Below are 16,071 nucleotides of genomic sequence, written 5' to 3'. Positions count from 1 at the left end.
TCCATCATTGTCAGGCATTCACCTTCACGCTTGGAAGGGGAGGGTGAAGCGAGGGTGTTGCAATCTGCAACTACACCACTAAACACTACACACTGGTCCTTTTAATAAAGTGTGATGAAGGTAAAAACTAAACAATGAGCACATTTAGGACCCTAAAACTGTGGCTGCAAACAAAACAAGGGAGGCTGATTAAAATCTTGAGACACTTCTTGACTTCCTGTTGATTTGCTGATTTGCTGTAAAAAGCCCACATGGGCTGATCTAATCAATGCTCGCACCCAACACACTGGCCACAGAAACATTGTGCGTTCAAATGAGGCAAACACAACACGAACAAAGCAGCACGTCTCAGAGTGATGTTTAGGGGAAAATTCCTCAAGGCAGACATACAGCAACTGAAACACACACACACACACACACACACACACACACACACCGCCTAATTGAAAGATTCAACTATATTCTCCACATCTGGAACCCATCCACAAACTGTGTGTGTGTGTGTGTGTGTGTGTGTGTGTGTGTGTGTGTGTGTGTGTGTGTGTGTGTGTGTGTGTGTGGAGGAAAAGGGTTAGAAAGCAGGTTGGACAGTATATGTAGTGGATGAGATGTTTATTTACACAAGACATAAAACACACACATACACACTTGTGTGCTCAGTGCATTCAGTTTCATCTACAGTACTTTATAATTACAGAGTACAAGACATCCAAGTAGGTAGCATTCTTGTTCGACATCATTACATTTCAGTGCTGTCACTCCCACACACATGCACACACACAAGCTTGAACCAATTGTAGGCACATGGACACAAGCATGTAAGCCTTGCATATTTGCAATATGCAATAATACATACGCACTCTCACAAAAACGCAACAGAGAAAGACACTGGCACGTACACACACACATACAGAAAAGCAAAACTCACACAACATCCACAGGAAGCAGTAAGTCAGTGTCGTAAACACTGAACGTTTTTATGCCAAGCTCAGAACCAACAACAGACCAGCAGAGGCAATAAACTGCAGTTCTCACAACACAATAGATACAACAATGTCAGTGCTCTGTCACACTCTCTCTCTCTCTCTCACTCACTCACTCACACACTCACACAAAAGTTTACATTTTCTGGTATCCTCTAAAATGACACATAATTGAGAACTTGTAGTTTTGTTTCCACACATTTTACACATTCAAGGACCGAAATCTTCTCTCCTGCTGTTGGATAACCCGAGTGACTGCACAGTGTTTTCCTATTTCGAGAGATTAATTACCCGGAGACCCCACAAAAATCTGTAGTAGCTTATTTTCTTGCCAGGAACTGGAACCCTGTGTAAATGTGATTAATTTTAAAGGAAGGGATGCTGTAATAGTTGCGATTCCCCACGGGGTCGTATAATGTAACCCAGTATGAATCCAATTATGTGTAACTTTTACCAGTATGCAAATAAAAAAAAAACGAAGTGGGAAAAACTGCCCTGGTTTTTCCAGGAAACTCGAAAGGGCATCGGACTTCATCGGCACACCAGTTAGAACTGACATTGTTGGGCAGCAGATCTCATAACACATTAACTGTATAGGCTAACTGCAGACTGACTAATGGAGTCTATGGCAGAGGGAGACTTTTTTTTTAGTTGACCTGTAAAGCAAACCTGCATCTTCAGGGTTTGCTTTAGTTGGCAGTTGAACTTGTTTCAACAGCATGAGGATCTCATCAGAGACTGTAATCATGACGTTTTCCATCTGGTCTATGAGTAATTAAGTGGACGTCCTCTGTCCCTTATGAATGGTGGTCCTCTGGAAAGACACACGTTGAATAAGAATAACATTTTAAAGATGTTCCCAAGTAAAACTAATACAGTTCAAATGGCACTTCAGGCAATGCGACAGAACAAAGTGTACCTGGCAGGAGAAAATAATGCAAGTTACAGAGCAAACATCTTAAAGTTGCTAAGAGTTCTGTCCCAAAATGACTCGTGTACTAACTGAGAACTGATTTATGGCACAAATTGAAAACAAAACGTGGTACTTTTTAAGGCTGACAGACAATTAATGTCAACAACCTACAGGCTCAATACATTTTAGATTGTTTATTGTATAAATAATATTACATTTTGGAAATTTAGATTATTATCCTATTAAATAATTAAGACTTTTATTTTTAACAGGATTTTCCACAAAATGTTTTCTAATAATTCCAATACAACCAAACAGTTAAAGGTACCCTGTGGAGCTTTTGACAATGTTTTTATGCGTGGGTCGCCATTTTTGTTTGTATCGTCCATGTACCATACAACAACAATTGTATGCTATCATTCATTTAGTATTTCATAAACCAGATTCTGCAAGAATATTTGCTCTCTGCTGTTATTTATATAAGAAGCGCACGTTTTCAAGTCAGAAGGTAACTGCAGTCTCATATAAAGAACGTTTTATAAAATATTATTATATAATATTATATGCAGGATACTGTATGTGTCAGTATAAATGGAATATTGTCACTACAATCAACATAACCTTTTGTTTGTGTTTATCATGCCACTCCCTAAGTAAAGTTGTGACTAAGCTTGTACACCAGAAAGTCTCTCTAGGCCTGTTGCCCTTTGACCTTTTCCAGCAGGAATCTGGTAGGAGTGTGAGGGTGAAAGGCTACCAAAGCGGACCAGAGGTTAAGGTCAGGGGTTAGGAAGCTCAGAGGTGATAATATTCTCAAGATGATGGCCTATAATTGTGTTCAAAAGCTGCAAATATCAAACACTTGAGGCCTCATTTACATTGTATAAACATGTCTGCTGTCTAGATTATATCTAGGTATGCTACAGTGACCTCGTTCTAAAATGCATCACTTTGCTGCTTTCATGTGGCAACGCATCCTCTGGCAGTCTGAGACCTTTAACATGTACTGTATGTACCCCACCACACTACCTTCTTACATGAACCCATTTGAATCTGAATGTGCTTACTTTTAGTAGGCGCACCATTCAGTTTATCTTCATTTCTTAACCTGATATGGGCTCCATGCAGGATTTTCTTTGACTGTGCTCTATACAAATACATGTATACGCCATGTAATTCATGCATGTATGTGACATCTCACCGTTTCCAGGCCCAGAAACAACTGTTTGGAAAGCAGAATCAGAGAAGGCTGTACAAGCACCTCTTCCTTCACTGTTTGTGCTGAATCGAAAGCTAATCCCATTTTAGACACTTTGATAGATGAATGTCTTCAGTATGTCTCATGTCCTTTGTTCCAGACCATCACAGAACCTGAATGAAGTCTCTTTCTTTCTTTTACCAGCTCCCATCAGCAGCCTTTTTTTATTTAATCGATTAATTGGCATAAAATATAAGCAGCGAAGGAGGCAAAATGTTGAGTTTTTACATTTAAAATATATAGCTCAAAAGAAGTCATTATGCATTTAGCATGCATTCGCTCAAAAGCTAGAAGTGGAGGGAAACTTCCTGCAAATGGTGAGTGGCGGCCATCAGCTGACAGAACTGGTATGTTTATGAGTAGACAGACAACAGAAAGGGCCATTATCTAGTGGAAACACCCATGAAATAGATAAGAAACTCCACCCACGGCAGAGATGTTCTCACAAAACCGCTCCACTCACATGATCACTAACACGTGATCCAATCCTGTGTCCAATAAATATAAATATCAAAGAACAAAATACTGTTTTGGTCATAGAGTTTCCACAGAGTGAAATTGCTCGATGTACTCCAGCGTTGGGCGAGACAGTTCGAGGTTAGCCGGAGTACTGTCTTTGGCCACCGATGACATAAAAATTGAACCCCTCCGGATCCCCAGGGAGGCCCGGCAGATGGAGCCCCAGCAAAAGTGCAACACGCTGGGGGAGAGGAGAATGAAGACCCAGGGGTCGATGATGGAGTTGATAGAGATAAAGCGGAGGGCAATCAGGTCCAGATGGTGAGACTCTTTTTCTTCCCATATAGAGTTGATGTAGACCCGGATCTGAGAGATGGATAGAGGGAGAGATAAAGAAGAGGCAGGGAGAGGTGTGTTGAATTAGCTGGAAAAGTATAATCCCTCTGTTACTACCATCCATGACCGACACGCAGACAGCCGTGTCACATCCTAGATAACATCCTGGTTTGAATCCAATACTAACAGATAAAGACCTGGACCAGTTAATGAGAGTACTGGGACAGCCTCTCATGGAGAATGACAATAGAAATTAAAGCCATTTATCTGTTAAAATGCCAAGCTGATACTCATCGTATATGTTTATCTTCCTGCTAATTTTTAGCTCGATAGCTAACGAGCTAACGGCAGTTAGCAGTAGTTTGCAGCTAATTTAAGGACAAGTAAGGATATCTGTGCATTAGGAAAGACTGTAGCGTTTGATTGCTTGCTGTTTTTTTTTTTTTTGGTGTTGTACGGTGTCCTCGAGTGCCCAGAGAGGCGCCTCTAATAATTTAATGTATTATTATTATTATTATTATTAGATCCCAGAGAGTTGAGGCATAGAGGAGAACCTTGCCAACATTACCAGAGTCCTGACAGCTAGTTTAAAGGCACAGTTTCTACAATATGGGACCTTTTAAATGATCGGTTTGCTGACCGATGTTTTGTTATGACAACATATGTAATTCCATTGTTGAGGACGCGCTGTCATCCAAATACATGAAAGAGGAAGAGGGACATTTCAGAAACCAATGACCTTTTGTTTCTGATCCTGCCAGTTCAGCAAGTTAGTAATCCACCCCATACAGAAAACTGTTGTCAACTCTGAATGAGTACACCATAAAGATAGACACTAGGTCTGTTTTTTAGATCACACAATATTTAAGTTTTAGTTTAGCCATGATGCTGCTCTCTGTTTGTCCCCCAAACATATAAATTGGCCGGGATGTTGAGGTAAAAACGTACGTAGAGGGAGGGAGAAAGAAAAGAGAGCACACCAGAGAGGGGGCGAGCATAAAAACAAAACTTAAAAGAAAGCGTGACTTTATTTGGTCTGCATTTCATCATCGGCACTTAATTAAAGCAAGTCTTTAGACACAGGAGCCGTTTCAGCTGCATTTTTTAGTCGTCTGTCTCACGTCCGTCTGAAGAGACAGATCCGCTCTAATTTAAAGTCAGTGCAGCTGTTTACACAGGTGGTTCATGCACATAAATATACCCTGAAGCAGCATACTTTTACGCTTTAAGTCTAATTGATTTTATTTTACCAATGCATATTGCTATTGTATTATTGCCTAGTGAAAAGCTGCTCTTTTTGTAAGACAGCAATGTTTCCTCTCTGCACCGTACATTACGATCAATGTGTTGAATGGCGGGTATAGCAAAATGGCAAAAGTTGTCTCCAAGGAAACTTATTACCAATTACCAGCATCAGCACCAGAAAGACAAACGTCACATCAGTGTGTACTTCAGTTATTAGTCTAAATATGTGTTTGCTCACATTAACTGGAGATAGTCACTTCTGGATGTTGACCAAAAAAGCACACTCCCTATTTTCATCCTCTTCCATGCAGAAGCACCATCACCAATCCCAGCACACACATCCTGTGTGTTTGCAGAGAACAGAGTAACGCTCTAATTCAAAGAGGATATTGGAATTGACTCTCGGTGTAATTTTGTTTGCTTTTCAGAATGATTGCGGAGGCAAACACAGGCAGCCTATAAAATCACTGAGAATGTGAACATGTGTGTATTTTGTGGTTTTAGGAGGGGCTGAGAGGCAGATCTTGAAATATAATGGCCAAGCCAAATGGAGATTCCCATGCTGAGATCCAGCTGAGTTGGTTTACATACAAAGATAATGAAATAATTTTTAGGATTGTTGGGAACTTTCTACATAATTTGACTAATAAAACAAATGTTTTCCACTTGACATAAAATCAAGAGGAGCCTGGTTTGAACATTTGATCATTTACAGCCCGGTGAGGCTCAAAAAACACAAACAACACAGACCAGGACAGTATTAAAAAAACCCAACTAGATTTAGCCTCAATTCATGCTTAATAAACTGAATAAATGTTCACACAGCCACTTATTCTTTTATCAATAATTTGCCAAAGAATAACTTCTGGTGGTTCCTGTGGTTTGGTTTTGTAATTACTGCACACAAAAATGTAAAGATGTTTTTTTGGGGTGGGGGGTTTATGCCTTTATCTGATTGGACAGTGGGTGGAGAGGGGAAAGGGCCGCATGTTGGAATCGAACCTGGGCTGCTGCGATAAAGACTCCAGACGTGCATGGGGCGCCCCTGCCTTATCTCAATTTTGACCAAATAGGGTAACTTTCGTCTTGCAGAATAATAAAAATATGTTTTAAATCTTGGCAATAAATCACCGCCTCCCTGTATTACCCACACATATTCCTATGACTGGTATCTGAATCTCTGATCAATAACTGCTGTATTACACAGTCTCTGACCTTTTCTAATGAACACAGCTGTTTTTATTAGCACCATTGAGGCCAAGAATAAGCACCTGATTTCCCTTATTAGTTCCTCGTCTGTGGAAGTGAAATGAGCTACTGCTGCGAAATGCAAAGCAGTAAACTCCCTGGGCTGATGACCACAAGGTTGGGAACCAGCATTTTAATACAATCCATGGAAGCTATGACTAGTTCATGGGGTTAGAAATTCCTGCTCCTTCTCTCTCTGAGGGTCAGAAAGGAACAATATCCAATGAAACGTGATGGGAAAAGGGACCTCACAATAGGCTGTAAAGTCAATCTTTTGAGACAACACTGCCTCTCTTACGCCCTCCTGTGATATTGTTCATTTTTTTTCCCTTTCTACTTTCATCCCACCCCCACCCCTTCTTCTCTTACTGTTTTATCACCGTCTCGCTCCAAATACTCTTTCCTCTCTCTTCTATTATAAAGTTTTTCATTTTCGATAAAGTGACTCAGGTTTGACTTTAAAAACACCAGATTTCCTAAGATGGCTATGGCAACATTGTCATGGCAATCTCGTTAAGCCAATTTCCTGTTGCTAAGTCACACAACCCAGGGGCTGGATAGATGCCATGAAGACTAGCTGGTTATTTCTTTGAGTACATTTTCCCAACCAACTCCACAGCTGCAAATGGCAGTTAAGAGTCTTGCTTGAGGGAACATCAGCATCTGTTCATGTTGACAGGTGAGAAAGCTCTTAAATACTCGTTGTTTTCAAGCACTGCAGGGGAATGGTAATTGTTACATAACTCATTCAGGAAGCTTATATCACTAGAACAACAAAATCTGCGTGCAGTTCAAAAATAAAAAAGATGTAAAAGCTCAAACAACTTTGGAATGAGTGATGAAGGAGGTCTTTTTTTTCTTTAGGTGAAGAACTTCATGCTTATTCCAATATAATTTTAAACTAAACCACATGTGGTCATTACTGTGATTAGTGACAGGCCTTGCCATGTGTCTGAGACAAAAACAGAGTAGGCGAAGGCTTGTGTGTGCGTGTGGAGACAGATTTTTTTTTTTACATTCAAGCACAGCTGTGAAATCCAACTCACACTGTGAGCCAATTTTCTTCTTCTCTCTCAGCACCAACGGGCTGCGCAATATAAGTGTTATTGTGAAGTGTCTGCAAGGGGTTGATGCTCAGAGAACAAAACGCCATCGCCTGATCAACAAAGTTTGTTATTGTGTTGATCATCTGTGTGCTAATCTTCTTTATTTGATTGTCAATGTGAGAAACTATAGTATCTCATTTCAAAGATGCATGCCATTATCTGGTGAAAAGTTGGTGTATGAAGTTATGAGGTTCAACTTGAACAACTTATCGACTGAAGTGAAAAAATATCCCCAAAAGTTATGTATCTGGAACAACAGCACCATTCAAATCCCATTGCTCTATTATAATTTCATGTTTTCAGTCTTTCCTACTCTATGTCTACCTCTTCATCAATGCTTCTCTTCCTGTGCCAAAGGGATATGGTCTGGCCTTTTCAAATTTTAATGCAATCACAGAAAACTGGAGGCACAGGGCACACACACAAACACATCATCAGCGCACAGTTTCATCCCACAGAAAAATGCAATATGATCTGTGTGTGCCTGTGTGTGATAGCCTGACCTCAGACTGTGGTATCACATTGCTGGCTGGACACCCTCGAGTGTATATATACAGCACATGATGAATTATGCATTTGTATTATTGTTTAGCCTTTGAATGTGTAGTTTTGGGAAGCGTGCAACCACAAAGCGGATATAAAACAGCTTTAAAATCTCTAATACAGAGTTGCTGTTGCTACGCTTGTCTAGCTTCCCATTCTACCACTGCATGTTAGAAGAAGCTTAATTTATTGATTATAATGTGTGTCTTTGATTTTGGAAAGACAGAAAAAAAATCTTTGCACAACAAGTATCTACTGCTGCCTCAACCCTTTTGGCAAACACACATTAGCATGTGTTCATGGTTCAATCATTTATTTACTCATGGTAACTCCAGTAATGCCATCTCAAAGACATCTCATTCATTAGCTTACCACAATTTCTGCAACCATCCAAATCTATACAGCAGCACATTCCTTTTGTCTATGCAACAGCTCACAGCTTTATCCACATCAACACAGCAAATGTCTCAAATTACAGACATCTCTTCTATAAAAACATCTTCTAAGAGGCCACTGAGGTCCTATATAATGCTCTGCTCAGGCACCAGAACTCATTATGGACAGACCACCAGCTAAACACTGCAAATGTACGATGGTTGCCATCAGTGGATAAGACATTTTTATCTTCATTTTAGATGTTAAAGAAAGGAATGGGAAAGGAAATTCAACGTGAGGGTGGCTGTTTTTAAAATGAGAGACCAACCCTCCCCTCGGCACAATCACTAAGTGCGCGCTTTGAATGAAATATGGTAAAAGGTTTTCTACATCTTCCTGCAGGGCAACAAATGGGAATGTCTACCAATAAGTTAATGTGGCCATTCTGCAGAAATATGAGGAGAGGAGAGATGAATGCGACAGCCACAGGTAAGTGATTCACTAGTATGTATGACACAGAACTCCCATTACAAGAAGAATTCATCATATATGGCTGACATTAATGTTATGATGACCTCTGCCTGCAGTGGTGAAAGGTCTGGTGGCTGTTGCTGGATATCTGATAAAGGTAAGACAGGCTAATAGCTGGACACAACAGACATGATGATGCAGATACACAGCCTAATGAACAAAACGGCTAATGCACTGACTGTAATCAGTGGGTGGAACGAAGACCTTTTCTATGCTGAAGTTTAATTCAACAAAACTAAAGAAGAATTTGCGACACCAACCCAATTTCTACTTAACGTGGACTCAAATGGATGTTCTAAAAATATATATCAGCATGTAAGTGTCACTCTTAGTTAGTTAATAATCCAGAAAATGCACACTGATATTGATTATTACTTTTTAAAGTCAAACTGAACTGTGAATTCTAGTAAAGCTGCAGATGTTTTGTGTATATTTTCATTTTCATTTTAAAAGGAGATAAAACCATGTCTCAATTTGAAGCAATGTGTATGCTTCAACTCTCTTGAGTGGGTGTTTCCGATGGCAGCGGTTGACTGATATTTGAAGGCTGGTGTTGCTAGGAGACATGCATTTTTCCCAGCTCCATTGCATTGGCTGTCACTTCCCATGGCAACATTAAATATCTGGGAGAACACGTCAAGGTATTACGTTTGATTTGGACTTGTAAAGTGGACACTCAGAAGTGGAAGTAACACAAGTCAACACAAACACTAAAGATATATATACGGATATATTTTAGGCCTTCAGTTTGAGGTTGAGTTTGAGAGGTGAGAGTATCTGCTGTGACATAATCTGTTTATCTCTCTTTCAATCTCCTCTTCTCCTCTCCCGCTGCCTCCTTTCTGTCTGTCCTTGTCTAACCTCACTGTACTCAAGTTATTTATTTCATCACCCTCCTGATGAGGCAGTGAAGACGGCCAATGACGGAAGCTGATACCAGTGACCTTTACCTGCCTACAGTGGTCTACAGCCGGTACACGGTGCACAGTGGAGGGCAGTTCAATAAATCATCACATTTAAATAGACACAAATAATGTGATGCTTCTCAAACGATCACTTTATGATAAGTTTACTGTAAACGCCCTGTGGATATGCCTGTTTTCCGAGGCGGTGGTGGCTTTAATGTTGAGTTAATTACACGGTGAAGTACCACTGACCCTGACATACATACAACAGACAGTATCTGATTATGCTACTTAGATTTAAATGACTTTGAGGGGTTTTGTGAACCCATTTTCATCTTCATGCACTCCCTTCTGTGATACAGACCGTGCCCCCTTCATATACAGTTTTTTATTTTTATTTTGCAGCTTTAGCTTTATCTTGGGTTAAAGGAATATATAAAGCAAAATACACTCGATGTACTTGATCTAAATGGCTGCTGTTCAAGCAGACTCGACGTGGTGAGAACACAGAGCTCATACAATTGCTTCTGTCTTCATGGGGTCTGTCACTGTGATGTGGTGGATGCTGTTAAATTAAGTATGATGCAGAATTCGCCAGTCGTTGCAGAGACGAAGACTGCAGCAGCGCACAATATGGCACATTGGCCCATTACTGTTGTCTGCAATAAAGTGCACAGCATCATATACTGCTGGGAAAGTTATTGATTTTCCATTTGAAATCCAGAGTGATACTTTGAGAACTGAGGTGGTTACAAACAGATTGCCCTGGGGCCCGACTGAGACGGGCTAATGGCTAATAGTTTGGATAATGAGCCATTTGGGTTAAATTTGTACTCTGATTCATCCCTCCATACTGTAATCTGAAATATGTCAAAGTTGACTGAAATTACAACTTTAAAGTTTTGTGCCAGCTAATCAGAATCTTGTCTTAAATATTTATCTTTAACTTTTTTTGGCTCACGGCCAGTGCATGGTAACCAACAGCAACCAGCACACATCAAAAAAGTAACTTGTCCCGGCTGCTGCTAGCGTTTGTTATCGCTTTATACATCCCTTGTGTGTAATTCATTAATGTGCAGGACACCATGTTTCAGAGGCTGTTCTGCTGTGATGGGGTCGATCCTATTAAAATGTTATTGCGGTCCGTCGTGATAAATGATTATTAGGTCCATCTCCCAATTAGTCATCAATCACAGACGTTTTTTTTGTTGTTAGATTTGAGACCAAATGTAGAATTACAGCTTCTTATCTTCTCATTATGGTATCTGTCCAAATTACTTCCTAAAGACACAATTAAGGCTCAGTTCCATTTAGTGCAGAGCCTTTCCAGCGAGCCAGCATGCACAGTAGTAGCACTCTGACTCCGTTTGACCTGAATGGAGCAGAACCTTACTTAGTATCATTGTTGACACCTGGGTTTACCCTATGATTTAATGTCAAAATGGCTGCTGTGAAAAAGGTCTGTGACACAGTTTACTCTATGTAAATTCTACTGTTTGCATGGTGGGTTTTCCACTGGACTGTGTACTTTCACCATAATTATAAAAAGGTATAATCTGAACACTGCCTTGCAAAAGGTATTGAGACTAGAGCAGAAATGATTAGTAGATTTATTGATTAATTCACCTGCAACTATTTGGATAATTAAATAATCGTTTCAGATATTGTTTAAACTAAAATACCAAACATTTCCTGGTTCCAGCTTCTCAAATGTGTTTGATTTGTTGTTTGGCTTCGTCATTAAAACAGTTAATTAAATATTTTGGGGTTCTGGACTGTTGGTCGGACAAAATAGGCTATTCGCAGTTAGCAATTGAGCTCTGGTAAATTATAAAAGGGGTTTTTGTCACAATTTTTTGACACTTTATAGACAAAAGCTGCAGCCGTAATTGAGACTTTTAGTTCCATGCAAAGCACAATTCTCTCAAACTAAAATCTAAATTGTCGACGTGTGTTAATGTATGGAATAACATAATTTAAAGCTAATAATAGTTTCCTTTGAAACACTTCTTCCGTCTTCCCTGCTAATGATGCTAACATAGCTCCCTTAACTGCCTCCACTACAATGATTCTAGTGATTCTACACCAGAATCAGCATATTCTTATACAAACCCCAGAGAAATGGCACCTTAAAATGGTGATTTATATTTTCCTTCAAACGCACAGAACTGAAAACATATATATGCATTTTGATATAAATTTAACAAGACACTGTTCATCTGCCAAAACACTGAAATGATATCTATACATCTCATATTCATACCTGTTTATCTGATGAGTGAGATGTGCTGTAAATGAAGTGTTTCCTCTTTACAGCTTAGTATCATAACAACGGTCTATTGTGAGCTGCCTGCTCACAACATGCTATAAATGCCGATTGACACACAGATATGCATCAGATCGCACGTATTGTGTCTGCACGCGAGGATATCTTGATATATATCTTGGCTGGCAGGCATGCAGCTTATAACCACAGAGCGGTTTTATCTTTTGAAAAAGTGAAAACAAGATTCCACACACAACAAAACATGCATTCGTTCTTAATGTTGCTTGTGTCATGAACTTAAATGTTTTTTCCTGGTCTTAATGGCTGCATGAGGCTTTGACCAAAAGCACCAATACTCTCACCCAACTACTGACTTACTAATTTGGTGAGTAACATCCTACCTTAGCACCTTGTTGCTCAAAGAAAGCACTAATTGTTCATGACCCGATCACATTGTCTTCCCCATCTGCTGATAATGAGGCCAATCGATACTTATATTGACCTAAATGTTGATCAAATATGTATCTGACACATTGAAATAACAGCTGTTTACTTGTTAGTTGATCCAGAACCAGCCTTTTATGCTGAAGATTAACATATGTGTTTTCCTGATACATTTCTTTGGGTAGCTGTGGTGAGGGTGGATGGAGCTTTATAATCAACTTAACCCGAACTAAGTCAGTATTACAGAGTGAATTCACCTCAGAGTCAAAGGTCAACTGGCTGTCAGCTTTACTCGCCTAAAACTGTACGTGTGTGTACTTTTACATCTAAAGCATGTGAGTTATGTGCCGTCATCTTACCACCAGGGGCATCGTGCAGATGATGAAGATGATGGTCATGAAGACCAGCAGGATAAGATGTTCCACCTCCTCAGCCATGGACATATGCCTTCGTTCGCTGTTGGATCTGGCGGGCCCCATGACTGAGCCACCGTTCCTCCTCCTACGTTGGTACATCTTGTACAGCTGGTACACCACAAAGCCGTTGCACGCCACGATCGCCAGCACCAGCACCAGCATGACAGAGGCGTACAGGTTGGCGTAGGCCCGGTCCTCCTTTCCCTTTGGGTTCATGTCAATGAAGCACCATGTGCCGGGGCAGTATTGTACATACGTACCAAATCCCGCAGAAGGGAGAAGACAGAATAGCGTACATAACAAAAACACCAGCGGGATTGTGATGTAGGCACATTTCTTGGTGACGTGTCGGCTGTACAGGTAGGGGTGGCCGATGGCGAAGCCTCTCTCTAGGGCCATGGTCAAGAGCAGCGACATGGTGGCCAGGCTGAAGAAGGTCATGCTGACGCCAAAGTAACTACACACACTGTGATTGTCAGACATCCCCACCAAGCTGGTGTTAGTCGCGTACGATATCTGCACCAACGGACTGATCAGACAGGTGCCTGCCAGGTCCGTGACCACCAGCGACGTGATGAGGACCTGAAACAACGAACGCCGCCCCATATCCCCGGTCCTTGTGTCTCTACGCCGCCGGATTTCCAGGATCACCAAGGCAGCCACGTTGCCAAGGATGCCAAAGGCGAACATTATGGCGCTGATCACTGGGCTCTCGTTGGAGTTGTTGTGCGGTTGGGTGTGGCACTTGTCGTGAGTTAGATTCGTCATGGCTGAAAAATTGCTGGTTTTAATTAGGAAATAGAAAAAAAAAAGTGTCAATAATGTGTCCTCAAGAAGTTGCCTGCAGCCATCCTGGTTAAACAGACAGGATGAAAGAATATGTGTGAGATTTAGAGCTTCATTGATTAGTTTTGATAACATTTTGATCAAACATATCCAGTAAAAAAAGTCCAACATCTGCTGATTTCAGCTTCTAAAATGTGAGGATTTTATGCTTTTCTTTATCGTATATGATAATAAACTTTGGGTTTTGGTCAAATCAAACAACAATACATTACCTTGAGCTGTCGCAAAGCCATTGATTCAGTTTTTTCTGGCTTTTTTATTCACCTCAAACAATTGAGAAAACAAAATGAAACTCTTTACTTGCAGCCGATTTGTGCGATTATCAAAGTTTTAGAAGAGAAACATTTAAGCAGCTCAATCATTTTCATATTTGTTGGGAGATTTTAATGCCTTGAACCAACTTGTAGGGAAGGCTATAAAGGAGGGATACGTTCCAGCATTTTCACCACTACACTAACTGGCCCAAACATTTGTTTACTGACTCGAGGAGATCCTGAATCATTTGTAAAGGATAGTAAACATCCTTCTTCCCTACTGTCAGACACTGTTTTGACTGAATGTCAACACTTTTGAGTATACACACCACTTTAATTTCATGTTTTCGAGTCTTTGTATAACTTTAGTGACCCCACACGTACACACAAAGGAGAGAACAGTTTTTTTTCCTCTCATAAGAAGACACATTTTGCATTAAAAAGCCAGGGTTTGAACTCTGCTCCAGTTTGTTCCCCTTCTGTCTCACCAGTTAACACACATCAGCTGACAAGTTGTCCTCTGTGAGTGTTTCTCTATTTAGTAAATAAAAGCAGACTTAATATTACACATCTCTTCCACTTGTATGACTTGCATGAGCGTGCCTTCACTTTCACTGGGTGTATAACGGCCAGATCACTGACTCACCTACTTGTCCTGTCCAATGCTCGACGTGTCCCCCCACCCCGCCTCTGGTGATGCCTGTTTGAATTTTAGGGCTCCAGATGTCCCTGAATCCGCCAGAAAAGCCCTTAACAACTGTGAAAAGGTGCGTGCCCCTAAGCGCGGACCAGCGCTCTGACAGATGTGTCCAGGTGTTCGCGGAGCGCTCTGCTGTAGAGTCTGAACGCAGATTTTGTGTCACTTGCGATATAAGCTGGATAACACTGTAAAAGCAGACATGTGAGAAGAATAATTACTTTAAATAATGACACGGTTTCTTTGATTGTAGGCACAGAACACAACTTCAGTATTAATGAACGAGTCAGGTCTACTGTTAATGCAACATGAGTGTGTACCGCACACACAACGTGCCGACTGACAGCAGGAACTAGTTAAAGTTTGAATTTATTTGGTGAAAACAAGCTGCTGCATTTATTTAATATGTGCCGAATTGAAGATAAATTAGAAACATACATTACTCCAGCCGAGCTCTGGCAGCATCGTTCTTTTGAAACAGAAAGGACCATTTTACACTTTTTCTCCATGAAGTTTTGTTTTAAAGTCGCCCCGAATGAGAAAGACAGCGCGAGGCAACTTGTGTCACATCCGCGTGGACTAAAACGCATCCAAATAATGAAGTTCCTCACCTATTGTAACAACTTGCTCCCCGCAGTGTGGACCTTTTTTTTAAATTCCGTGTTTTACAGTCCAGACACAGTAACAGAAATACGTCCCGACTCCAGCGGCTCTGGATTCAAACGGTGAGGTGTGGAGAGGTCGAGGCGCGCGGCACTATGATGAGGCGGGCATGAATGGACCCGGGGTACAAGGGACTGATGCGGTGACGTCACTCAGAGACCCACCCCCTCCCAGTTTTTCATACAGGCTGGAGCTGAACAGCCACACGCCTCACCTTCAAAAGCTACCAGAAAATCCCATTCAGTTCAATGTGGAGCTGGAAATGCTCCAGGGTGCAACCTGTCTGTAAATGTAGAGAATTATATATTAATGTTTGATATTGAATATAATGTGTTGGAAAACTTGCTTTGAATTACATACATACATAATTTTTTTGCAATGTTGCAGTCACAAAACAATTATTTTAACCATAGTTTAAATTTGTAGATTATTTTTTTAGATAAATCATTCAGTGTGTGGAAAGAAAATAGTCCAAAATCCTAAAATACTATTTTTAAATTGATAGAAAACAGCATCCTACCACAGGAGAACTGGAAATGTTTGATTTTTCTTGCTTAATAACATGAAGGGTTCATCGAAAATC

General features: G+C 40.6%; 1 protein-coding gene across 5 annotated transcripts; it reads right to left on the bottom strand.

Annotated features, from left to right (window-relative positions):
- Positions 1–595: 595 nt before the first annotated feature.
- On the bottom strand, positions 596–15,609 carry ptger2a (prostaglandin E receptor 2a (subtype EP2)). 5 transcript variants are annotated; one of them, XM_051428019.1, is made up of 4 exons: positions 15,437–15,609; positions 14,775–15,013; positions 12,972–13,880; positions 596–3,979 (listed from the first exon to the last, which is right to left on the bottom strand). In XM_051428019.1, the coding sequence occupies exons 3-4, from the start codon at positions 13,794–13,796 to the stop codon at positions 3,689–3,691; spliced, it is 1,116 nt and encodes a 371-aa protein (XP_051283979.1). In that variant the 5' UTR covers positions 13,797–13,880; positions 14,775–15,013; positions 15,437–15,609; the 3' UTR covers positions 596–3,688. The 5 variants fall into 5 exon arrangements, with proteins under 5 accessions (XP_051283979.1, XP_051283978.1, XP_051283981.1 ...); XM_051428018.1 differs by having other exon boundaries at positions 12,972–13,809; XM_051428021.1 differs by having other exon boundaries at positions 12,972–13,809; positions 14,779–15,013.
- Positions 15,610–16,071: the final 462 nt, after the last annotated feature.

Source organism: Dicentrarchus labrax, unplaced genomic scaffold (genome assembly GCF_905237075.1).
Source record: "Dicentrarchus labrax unplaced genomic scaffold, dlabrax2021, whole genome shotgun sequence".
NCBI lineage: Eukaryota > Metazoa > Chordata > Actinopteri > Moronidae > Dicentrarchus > Dicentrarchus labrax.
This window is presented reverse-complemented; position numbering and strand designations above follow the sequence as displayed.